The sequence below is a fragment of the Molothrus aeneus genome, chromosome 7 (assembly GCF_037042795.1).
Source record: "Molothrus aeneus isolate 106 chromosome 7, BPBGC_Maene_1.0, whole genome shotgun sequence".
In the NCBI taxonomy this organism is placed as follows: domain Eukaryota; kingdom Metazoa; phylum Chordata; class Aves; order Passeriformes; family Icteridae; genus Molothrus; species Molothrus aeneus.
In genome coordinates, this window is record NC_089652.1 from 20640462 (window position 1) to 20652963 (window position 12502).

The window sequence follows — 12502 nt, forward strand, 5'->3', positions numbered from 1 at the left end:
CTCATCTAGGAGAAGCCGCTAAGAAATACCTCTCTTAGAAAAGTTAATCCTTTAAGCATACTTTTGGCAAGAATAGAATTGATGTTGACAATATCTTGAAGGAGAAATAGACATTACTATGATATTATGCAAAACAAACTTGATATAATATATACATGTCATGTAGTGAGTATGCAATTTAGCATTTTTTAAGTTCTGAAAAGATCTTCTGTCTCAGCCAAGTATTTAATTTGCAAATGAAAAATGCACAAAATATATATGTACAAATACAAAAATGTAATCTAGAAACATATTTTAAATAGTATATTTACCAATCGGAACGATCGAAGGACAGATAATCCTTCTACATTTGCAAGGCCAAGTTCCATTAAACTAAGACTCACAATAAAACCATCAAAAATATTCCAGCCCTCTTGGAAATAATAATAAGGATCCATGGCAATTATCTTGAGAAACATTTCTGCTGTGAAAATTCCAGTAAACACCTGCAAGGAAAATACAGATTCTTACTCCAGTTTAGGAAGAAAATATTTAAAAAGTAAAACTAATGGCATCAACACGTGCTAAGTTATATTATCAGCAAGAAATTAATGATAAATCTGAACATTTTCTCTAGATTTCCATACACTGGGGTTAGGAATAAAATTAATATTTGAAACTTACATATGCATCATAGAGTTTGGGTTACAAATAAAAAGAATGGGAAAATGTGGTTTTTATCTAGCCTGTTAATATGTACATATGCCAATACACAGAATATTATCTGATTTTAATGCTAATTTTTATCTCCTTAGAACTCATCTTTGCCCTTGGAACCCCTTTTGACTTCTAGGAATAAACATAATTGTTCCTATCATAAACTTATTTTATTAAGAAAAAAGGTTTACAGAAAGTTGAACAGAACTGTTCTTCTTCAGGATGACCTGTGGAAGACGTTGTCATTCCATTTCATCATTTCATGACATCTGTCATGCTTACTGGGTCTTTCCCCTCTAAAATTCCTTGAACACCCAGATCCTTAGGAGGTGCTAGTGAGGAACAGAACGGGTGTGGGAATGGAACTGAAAGTTCTTATGATTTGTAACTATTCATCAAATAAAAAAAACCTCCTTTAATGAGCTTCAGTGACAGAAGATGAAGATTTTAAAAATCAAAGCGCATATATTGACTCAGTAGATCTTGATTTTGTAAAGTAAGAGTGGTGAAGTTTACAAATGTCAACAACTTAAATTTAAGTTCAACAATCCCAAACCTCTAAATAGTCAACTTTTTCTTTTACATGAATGTGCATAAGTCACAAAAGAATTAAAGAAAAATGCATTTTACAAACATGGCACATCATGAAAGACTTACAAGGTTTCCTACTGAAAGCACACCACTAAACTGTTCTGTCATTGGGTAGTGCTCCATGGCCATGAACAGGGTGTTCAGGACGATGCAGATGGTAATGGCCAGATCAACAAATGGGTCCATCACAATCAAATTTACAATATGTTTGACTTTCAGCCAGGGAGTACAGCAGTCCCAAATCAAGCAAGTGTTAGCAAATTTATACCAGCATGGTGGACATTTCTGTCTGGATTCTTCCAGTTCTAGAGAGAAAAATGAAAATAAAATTTTAAACATATTTCTCTATTCCAGGATCACCTGGATATTTCTTTGAAACCTAAATGCTGTTTTCCAAGGTGCTGTTGGTAAACTGTGTTGATATTTTGAAACTGAGACTGCTTTCAGTTAAAAGAAATTACAATTTAAAATAACCTATTAAAAAACCCCACACACCAAAATCCACCCCCAAAATAACTATACTAAAGCTTCAATAGATAACAGAATCATTCACAAGCTAATGCTAGATAGAATGCAAAAGAGAAATTTGTCTTGAATCCTGCCATAAGGCTGGGGATGAGGGGATTGAAAGCAGCCCAGCAGACAGAGTCCTAGGGTTATTGGTGGCTGAAAAGTTGCGTGTGAGCCAACCATGTCAGTCACAGCCCAGAGAGCCAAAATCCTCCTGGGCAGCATCAAAAGCAGCATGGCCAGAGGGCTGAGGAAAGGGGTTCTCCTCCTCCAGCTGGAGTGCTGTGTTTAGCTCTAGGGTTCCCAGCATGAGAGCAGCTTCAGAGGAGGCCACAAAGATATTCAGAGGCCAGAGCACATGGCCTATGAAGACAGGCTGAGAGACCTGGGGTTACTTATCTAGAGAAGAGAAGGCTCCAAGGAGACCTTATTGCAGCCTTCCAGCACTTATAAGGGGCCAGCAGGAAAGATGGAGAGGGAGCCTTTATCTGAGGATGAGGGTGTACCGTTTTAAACATAAAGAGGGTAGGTTTAGATTAGGTAGTAGGCAAAAATTCATTACTGTGAGAGTGGTGAGGCCCTGGCAGAGGTTGCCCAGGGAAGATGTAGATGTCCTACCCCTGGATCTGCTCAAGGCCAGGTTGGATGGGGCTTGGAGCAATCTGCTCCAGTGAAAGGTGTCCCTGGCCATGGCAGGGGGATTGGAACTCTAGATGATATTTAAGGTCCCTTCCAATAAAAAAATTTAAAATATCCTCATTAAAGATAAGCATTTAGAGCAAGCCTGAAGTCAGAAAAGTATTTAGACAGCATTATGGTCAACATGTGCACAACTGCTCTTTATTACCTTCCTATTTTCTATTTTGGGCTTCGTCATTTAAGGCTCAACAAAATGTTTCAAACTTTCTTACAAAGAATTGCTTAATTCCGTGATTCAGAGTAATTGTAATTTACCCTTACAGAAAGAAGAATATGATCTCTCATTTGTAAAACAGCAAGTCTATTGAATTGGTAGAAGGGGATTGTTCTATTGCAAGAAACATAGCCATTTTTAAATTGGAAACTTGCTACTTCTACCTCAAACCTATCAGTATTTTGCAAGCTTTTATCTTTTTCCAAATTTATCAGTCCCAAATTAAAAAATAAAAAAAATTTAAAAAAAAACACCAAAAAATCCCTCCCCTAACTCCATAGAGAAATCTCTTCTTGTCTGTACCCTCTAGGCTGAAATAGCTGCCTTAAAACATCACTACCACTTAATGCATCACACATTTAATAGCACTTTTAAGGCACTGTAATACAAAAAATATCTGTGCTACGTACCTTCCATTGTGTTTGTAAGCATGCTGGCTATACTCATTGCTCTTTGCCTTGCACTAGGGTCTGTTAGGTAGTCCATAGGAACATGGTAAGAGCTAGAATGTCTCTTTCTTAAGTCGGTTTCCGTAGTAGTGCCCTGAAAATAAAGCACCGATGAAGTAGCTAATTGATGGTACATTTAATAACACTGTGAGTTACTGTAGAGCTCTGCTGATTTAGAACACTGCTGTCCCACACCATGCTCCAGTTCTACTGAGGCTTCACAACAGACTAAGGTATGCCTGACTCTGCAGAGAACAAATAATCAAACACTGCAGCACATTGCTCTTGTGCCTGAAGAATATGTTTTTAAGTATTTTGCTGAAACAGGGCTGAGATATTAAAGCAGATTTCAGACTAAAAAATGTTTCACAGCGCTTGTCAATGAGCTCTGCTCTAAATATCTTTCTATTTAGGCAGTGAAGTCTTTTTCTAAACATAAAAATGCACAGCCCACACAGCTAGCAGTAAAGGAACTAAGCATAAGTGAATTTTCTTAAGATAACTCTTAATTTAGAATAAACTATGAATTTCCTAGCACATTTTCCAGACAAATGAAAAAATATTTAGTAATGTTGACATGAAAAAACCAATAGAAAAATTAGCTATATTACAGGAACACTGTCATAACCCTTGTAAGTTGTACTACCAGGGTAACATCAAAAGTTTCATGTATGGACAGCAGGAAGCTAAATACTAATTTAAAATATTCCATTAAGTAAATGTATTTTTTTTTCCATTTTGATACCCTTTCTGATATACAAGTACAGAACCATCCAGTTAAGTCTAAGCATAATGAATCAATGTAAGTGTAAGACTACACAAACTAAATTTATTCAATGGTTTACTATGCTATTCTGTTAACTCCCAATCAATTTGCATGCATTTTCCCATATTTAATTAATGAGAGCTGGACAACTTCAATTTCTCTTTTAGCTTATAGCTGAAATATGTGAGAGGAGCATTCACAGCTTAGCCAGAAACGTCATTGTTGCCATGTGACTAAATCTGTGGGAACAGTGACTGATCATACAGGGACAGAACATCATGCCTGAGCTGTTGCAGACTTCCTTACATTGCTAGCAGTGGCTGCTTTATCAATCATCACCTCTGGCAGAAGCTGTCCTGTAGGCGATGTCAAAGCTGGCGGCCCCCCAACTAACGACACCACTCCATTGCAGTCCACAGTGCTGTGCATCTTCCCGTTTGCTGGAAGTGCAGGGACTGTTCTGGATGACCTACTGGCCTGGCTGATGTTGCTGTTGCGCCTTTCTCCGTGTCTATGAGGAACAAAGAGAGAGTCTCTTCTGCTCTCGTTGTCTTCAAAAGTGCTGTGCTCATCATCAGCAAAGTCATTTTCTGATCCTACATCCTTTGCTCGACCTCTGAAGCTGAAAAGACTTGTTCTGCTGTTGCGCCTTGGGGAAAACAGGGAGCCACGAATGCTCAGCAAAGACTGCAGGCAAATAAAAACAATTATTATCAGATGAAAATAATTTAAAATACAACATTTTCATACAGAGGAAAAACCCACAATGTCTTAAAGGGTAAGGTCATCTACAAAGAAATGAACTGGCACAGTCCCCCCGCTAATACACTCCCTTTTGGGTAGTAAACAAAGAGCACATAAGTGACAGACAAAGACTAGTTATTCTACTGCTTTGGATTCAGTTTAATCAGAGTAAAAGAAACTGCTTGACAGAATTGTTTCCTCTGCTCTTCTGCCTATGTTATTACCAACTGTTCATAAACTGAATAAGTATATCTAGACACTCTTTACCCCAGGCTGGCATTAGTATGACAGGCTGAGTAAATAAAATTTTAGGCAAATTTTCTGTGACCCAGACTGCACACAGAAGTAGCTCCCAAATACTGCGTAGTTTAAAAACATACATATCTTTTCAGATATTAAAGTAGACCCTAATAGAGGTTTCTTCTTTTTAAAAGTTTTAGCTATCCTGAATATGCAACAATTTGCCTGTAATTTTATATAAATAGGTTTGCTAATCTTCATCAGTTTACTCATTGGAGTAAATATTCTGCTATTGGAGGATCTCCAGTATTAGAGTCAAATTAAGGCTCTAACCTTACAATTAATTATACATGTTCTTAATTTTAATTCATATCAGTAATTGCCTTGACTTCATTGGTAACTATTAGCACCTGATTTCACCCAAGATCTCTATGAACAGCAGAGATGATACATAATGAAGCAGTGTCTTTGTTTCACTTCTGCAACTTATCTTTGTGTACCTGAGCCCCATTGTATTAGGGACTGCAAAATGCAGAACAAAAAGGCACTCTGCAAAGAACTTATCATTTAAATGTAACACAACAGATGGATACAAAAAGAAAGGGAATACACAGAGGCAAAATTGATGAGTATGATAAACAGTCATCTTAGCTCACCTGAAGTCACTTCCCTGTCAAGTTTTCTGTAGGCAGCATGGTAAAAGAGAGTTTTAAAGAGGGATTTGAGGAAAGCAATGAAGTGTTCTGTGAAAACTCATGGGAGCTTCTTCCAAGCATGAAGGGCAGCATACCAGAAAGAGCTCAAAGAAACTAGTTTGAAAATTTAACAGGAGGTTATGAATGCTGCTTTGGGTCAGTCAAAGCTGAGACTTGTTTACTGTAAGTAGACAAGGTGGGTTGGGAGGAACTTTAGGTACAGTATGTTTTATGATATTAAAAAAAAATCTTTAGGTAAATATGTTTACTAGCAGATTAGAGAAAAGCAATGGGATAGGTTAGTGCTCTTTGCAACAACATTCTTGATGAATACAGCAGTAAAGAGGTCCAAGTTAAAAATGATTCACAGTTGTGGGTCCAGAATAGGGTTTGAAAAAAAAGAAAGAAAAGAGAGAGAAAAGGGATCTAGCAAAAGGCCCTGTGGAAATCCTTTGGAAAACTGTCAAAGGGGTAAAAGGATCTCCTAAAGCACAACTAAACCAGGAGAATTGAGAGGAGACAAAGTTATGAATGTTAGGAAGAATAAGATTTCAAGAGGAATAAAATGGTCATTTACATTGAAAGAAAATGAAATGCCAAGGAAAAAGTCAAAGATTATATATAAGCCTGAGTTTTCTCTAGGAAAATGGTATTAAAAGCTGGTGAGTGGAATTTCATTTAAGTGGTTAGAATCCAGAGTGAAAAGGAACTAGGGTTGGAAAACCAGAGGGGAGGTGATTTCTAGACTGTCATAGTCAAACAACTGTAAATGAACTTGGAGATGAAAATGTTAGAACAAGAATTTGTATGAGGAATGCTTAATTTCTTACAAGATGGATGAATTGTGCTGCAGTTGAATAAGGCTGCAGTTTGAATGAAGAGATAGGAAAGAATATGCACCTAGGGGATCAGATGGATCTTCAACATGAAGTTGAAGTCAATTGACATGTGTGGAAATTTGTATAAGGAACAGAATGAATCATGAACTAAATTCAGCAATGAAGCCTCACAGAGATTAGTTAGACAGCTAACAACATAAAACAGACCAAGGAGGTGGGGTGGGGGGAAGGGAAGGATACATTACTATTGAGAAAGGAAATACATTAGGAAGTGAGTGGAAGGATTGGCAGAAATAGAAAGCCAGAAACATTATATTCCCACCACAGTCTGGTCTAAGGATGACAGTCCTTAGTAAGAAAATACTGGATGAAGAGGTCTGAGCTTCTTTGAGAATGGGAGGCTGGAGAAAACAATACATGAAGAGAGTATGAACACTCATGATCTATTAAGGGATGAAACAAACTTTCTAGAGACAGAAATAGAAAAGGATTAAAAAGGCAGGAATGAGTTTAGTAGTAATGACTAAAAAGAGGGAGAGAGCAAGTCATGAAGACCAGGGAAAATCAAGAAGATAGAGATAAAAGGAAGAAGCATAGAGAGGCACAAAAAGGGGTGGAAAAAGGAGAGAATGTATGCGAGATCTGGATTTGCAGTGCTAAGGGGAGAGTGAGAAGTGGGCAAATGAAGAGGAGCTTTGAAAACTGTAGGAGATAACATTACAAAACTATCAAATGAAATAAATGTCTGGATGGGAGATGCAGATGGCATTCTGAGTCACTGGTGTTTCAATGTAAGAGAACACATGCAGAGACACATTGCCACACACATTTCCACCTTCTTTAAGATAACACAATTAATGGTCTCACATCAATTAATTTCTTAAATTTCACATGAGCATTAATTTCTATTAAGCATCCCAAATTTTAATACTCTTCTCATTTGAAACATTACATTTTGTATGTATGCACCTTGATTTGAAGCTACTCATCATGCTGAATACATCCAACTTGGTGGGGAGATAGGTCCATTTTAACTAAGAAGCTTGAAATACAGCTCATATTAATTAGTATACGTAATTTTGATTTTTCACACAGGAATTCAGAGTAAAACCAAAATCTCTCAAATTCTTACAGTTTCATATTTGGCTCCAAGTTTTTACTTGGTTAGTCTTTGATTTAGGATATTAATGAATCTGCGGTATCTTGCAAGAATTAACCAAACTGCTATACAGGGCTTTCTTTATATGATGAGTAGACAAAAAAGGTGTTTTAGAGGTAATAATACTATGGTACCTGGTGTGGGGAAGAGAATCTCTTTTCATATGTCAGTCTATTCCCCTCAATGGAAAATCGGAAACCTTTCTTTTTGATGCTGTCCTCTGATTCTGATTTGTGAAATTCTTCCCCATCCTTCTCCTCGCCTTCAGACTGTTCTTTCTGCTTTTTTTTCTTTCTTCTATTCCTTCTCTCTTTAGCACTCTTTGAGCTCAGCTTTGATGCCTCAGAAGAACTTTCGGAGAATCCACCTATTCCACCTACTCCACTATAATCTCTTGAGTCAGCTGCTGCAGCTGCTGCCGCCGCCTATACACACAAGCACATATGCAATTTACAGCATTCATACAAATACATACCCTGCTCACTATTTCAAATTTATTGCCACTCTTAAAGAAACTATTATTTTGAAATAAAAGCAATGTTTCACTTCACCAAACCCAGCATATCATAAGAAGTGTAATTTGTGAAATACTACAGGAACCATAATTTGCCGTTGCTCCATAAACCAGGAGCAAGAGTAACCCAAGGGAAAACTGTGCTGTCAAAAAAACAAGTTAAAAACATCTGTTTCAGATTGAAGCAATATGTTGCAATGATTTTTTTCATCTGAAACACTATGTAAAAATAAAGAATGAAGGCTCAAACAAGTGGTAAAATCCCTGTTAACTGGAACCAACACTTTCTTATAACATTTTGATGGGTTTTGAATACTCCCTAGTCTATTAAAGATCTTGTGTAATGCTGATATGTCAGCTTTGCAAATAGCAATCAGAGATTTGTGTTAAACTATACACTATTACAGACTTGTTGCTATTTGATTTTCAAAACATGTGGAGCATTTCATTAACATTTATTTACAAGGTGTGGTAAAAAACAAGAAAAAGAATATCTCCCAATTCCCCCGAACATATAGCAATTGATCAATGAAACAAAAAACGCTGACTGCTGACTTTAGTCATGTGTCTATATGGAAGACATAGTTCAACTTCTGCTTTATGAGACCATATGCCAAGAAGACATTATAAATTTTTCTATTAAAGATTTGAGAGCCTTCAAAAAATGAAATGTAATTTCAAAGCAGCATGTAATCATTACATTTGTATCAAAGAAGTGTTTTCTTCTGTTTCTCCACTTTTCCTAATTCTCTTTAAAACTATGTCTTTCTGCTGTGAGAGATGGGCAGGGAGTAGTAAAAAGCCAAATATTGCTGAAGGGAGTAGAAAAAAGCCAAATATTGCTGAAGCGCTATCACCTACAATAGTTTTGCTTCTGTTACTTATATAAGCATAATTACTCTTTAGATTTTTTTTTCCACACCTCCACCTCCATTTCAGACAATCACAGAATGGCTGAGGTTGCAAAGGAACCTCTGGAGGTCATCATGTCCACCTCTCCAGCAGACAGGGTCACCTAAAGCATGTTGCCCAAGGACCATATCCAGATGGCTTTTGATTATCTCCACAAGCATTCTGGGCAACTTTTTAAGTGCTCTGATAAAAAGTTAATTTCCATCTCCAATTTGAAAAGCCAGTACTTTAACTTTTTGGTTATTATTTTTGTCACAAAATTAACAGGTTCAATCAAACCAGCAAAACCAGTGCAATGGAAAACATTAGAGATTGTTTACAATATGAAGAAATTGATGAGGCAAAGTAATATGGGAATAAAAGTTTTCTCATATGTGGACCTAAAGCATCTGTTAACAGTCATTCATGGACTGAAGAAATTTTACTTTACAGGGATACCTGAGCTTCTTCCTGCTGCTTCTTCAGTTGTTCCAGCATTTGCTGAAATTCTGCCTCTTTCTGCTCTGCTTCTTCCATTGTTGCTTGATTCTGTTCTTCATAGGCCATGGCAACCACAGCCAGGATCAAGTTAATTAGGTAGAAAGAACCCAGGAAAATGACCAAAACAAAAAATATCATGTATGTCTTCCCAGCAGCACGCAGTGTCTGGAGAAAAAGAGATAATACACTCTTTAAAAAGACTTTAACTACTGTTGTATAATAAGTTAATCTCTGTGTTATACCTAAGATATATAAGATTGATTTATGTTATCACAAGATTATTTAGTTAATTTTTCCTTATAGAAATAACATTATATCCTAGATACATATGAAAAAGTTTTGTGTCTACTATTGTCAAGGTAAATCCAATTCTGAATAGTTCAGAACTTATACCAGTAAGAATCTATACACCTACATTACAGCCTTTAAATTTAACAGTAGGTGGGGCCACTGATCAGCATCTTACCTTCCTGTCTCATCAGTCCCAAACTGATGCCACAAACTACACTGCCACAAAAATAGTGCATTATACAAAATGTTACAGTGGAGAAAATTATAGTCCTTCAAGTAAGGATATTTGTAGTTCAGGGACAAGGTGTAACCTTTTCAAACAAAACATATTTTTACTAGACTGCAAATCAATTAAACATAGCGTCTCTTTACATCATGCATGGGTAAGAAACTTTGACAACTTAAATTCATTTATTCATTTAGGTAAAAAAAACAATAATGCTTAACCATCTTCATAAAATAACAGCTATTCCCTATAACGTATTTAAGAAGCACATGGGAACCTAAATCATTAATAAGGGCCTTATTGTTTTAGACAACAGTTTACATATATGAAATTAAAGACAATTTCCGTTCCAAAGGCCTTAGGGACAAGTGAATGAAAATAACTATGCAAATACTATGTAGTAATGGTATTGGTGATGGTGCTGTTTATTTTAATAAGTCCTCACCAGCTGGTAAAGATTCTCCCAAAAGTCCTGAGTCATCAATCGAAACAGTGACAAGAATGCCCAACTGAATGTATCAAAACTTGTGTAGCCATAGTTGGGGTTTCTACCAGCTTTCACACATATATATCCTTCTGGGCATTGACTACAAAAGAAGAGGAAATGCTATTTTTAACAACTACTCTATATTACGATATACTGCAGTAAAACAAAATTGTTCAGGAGTACCAGTTGCTAATGAAATTATGAACAAGTAAAATGTTATTCTACATACCTAAGATAAAAATATATAGCTTATTAATTTTCAATTTTTAATTCTACTTCCTAATAATATTTCAATACTTTAATAATATAACTAATAGTATTCTACCCTTCCCCACAATTCGTCATAACACGTCTCCATCAGGACAAAAGAACACCAAGTAGCATGGCTGATAAACAGTTGTTAGCAAGTTGGCAGCAACACTTATGCACAGATCATTCATGTGATTACCTTTACAAAAGTAGCCTAAGAGGCTGATGGAAGTGCCTGTGTAAATTCAAATCACAGAGATGGTTGTATTTAGGTATAGCTTCAAATGCAAAACATTGATAATTTGCAGCTCTACAGTACATTTGATATTAAAGTTGACTACCTGAGCTATTCTAAGTAGCTTATTATTTGTCTTTGATGCATAATGAAAAATGATGATCATTTTCTTACCCTGCATCTGAGCTATTGCCACAGAGCAGTGCATCATTTTGTCCTTCCAAGAAGTAGAAATGACCTTTTAAAAAAATCAAAAAGGTGATGAGAAATATAATATTTATGCGTAATGAAAATTGAGCAATTATAGAGACTTTTACACTTGAAAGAAACTAGCAGAGCTAACAAACTGTTCAACTGCAACATATAGTGGTTAGGAATGAAAAAAGCATGGAAGGTATTGTTTTGACAGGAAAATTACTTTCTACAGAATCTTCAAGTTAGCCTTTCTTTAGAAAACAAAAAGTTAGTTATGCAGTTAATTCTTAGCAACCTAACCAAATTAAAAGATACAAGGGGAATATCAAATTGTATATGTTAGCAAATAAAAAAATACCAAGAAAAGGCAAAGGATGAGACCAATTCTGTGACCTAATTCGTGCCTTTTGATACAGAACATTTAGTACTATTCATTTATAATTATCAATTACATATTATTTTATCCAAGTATTCCTTTAAAAAAACCTGAACTATTAGGGATGAGATTTCTTCTGTGTGCTCAGCACCAGTGAGGCCACACCTCAAGTGCTGTGTCCAGTTCTGGGCCCCTCAGTTTAGAAAGGACATTGAGGTGCTGGAACAGGTCCAGAGAAGGGCAGTGAAGCTGGTGAAGGGTGTGGAGCACAAGTGCTGTGAGGAGCAGCTGAGGGAGCTGGGGGTATTTAGCCTGGAGAACAGAAGGATCAGGGGGCCTTGTCACTCTCTACAACTCCCTAGAAGGAGGGTGTACGCAGGTGGGGGTCGGTCTCCTCTCCCAGGCACCCAGTGACAGGATGAGAGGGCACAGCCTTAAGCTGTGCCAGGGGAAGTTTAGGTTGGACATAAGGAACAATTTCTTCACAGAAAGGGTGGCTGGGCACTGGAATGGACTGCCCAGGGAGGTGATGGAGTCACCATCCCTGGAGGTGTTTAAGAAGACGGGACGTGGCACTCAGTGACATGGTCTAGTTGACAAGGTGGTGTTAGGTCAGAGGTTGGGCTAGATGATCTCAAAGGTCTTTTCCACCCCCATTGATTCTGTGATAACACAACATGTTCAAGAAATCTCTAATTGGATCTTGATTTGAGCAGCTGGGGGAGAAACCAGGTGTTTATTGTACCTTACACAAAACTAACACACAAAATTCTGTAGCATGGGAATGTACTTGAACATTTAGGCTAACTATTAAGATGAGGTAAAATATAATTTAAAGTGACAGAAGGCCTAAAAACCCCCAACACACTCTTCTTTTTTATTTTATTTTTCTTTCTTTGTAGCAGAAAAGGAAACACATTTTGCCATCAATTCCT

The 12502-nt window shown here is 36.8% G+C and overlaps 1 protein-coding gene across 6 annotated transcripts in view; it reads right to left on the bottom strand.

Moving 5' to 3' along the window:
- The window catches only part of SCN2A (sodium voltage-gated channel alpha subunit 2), a 73507-nt gene that overhangs the window by 28346 nt on the left and 32659 nt on the right, over positions 1-12502 (bottom strand). For 4 of the 6 annotated variants that reach the window (XM_066553925.1, XM_066553927.1, XM_066553926.1 and 1 more), the window contains 8 exons: positions 11171-11234; positions 10471-10612; positions 9467-9673; positions 7737-8027; positions 4232-4612; positions 3121-3253; positions 1354-1592; positions 312-485 (listed from right to left, as the gene is read on the bottom strand). In XM_066553925.1, the coding sequence (XP_066410022.1) occupies positions 312-485; positions 1354-1592; positions 3121-3253; positions 4232-4612; positions 7737-8027; positions 9467-9673; positions 10471-10612; positions 11171-11234 (1631 nt within the window). The remainder of the gene's footprint in view (positions 1-311; positions 486-1353; positions 1593-3120; positions 3254-4231; positions 4613-7736; positions 8028-9466; positions 9674-10470; positions 10613-11170; positions 11235-12502) is intronic. The other 2 variants (XM_066553929.1, XM_066553930.1) reach the window with 1 other exon arrangement.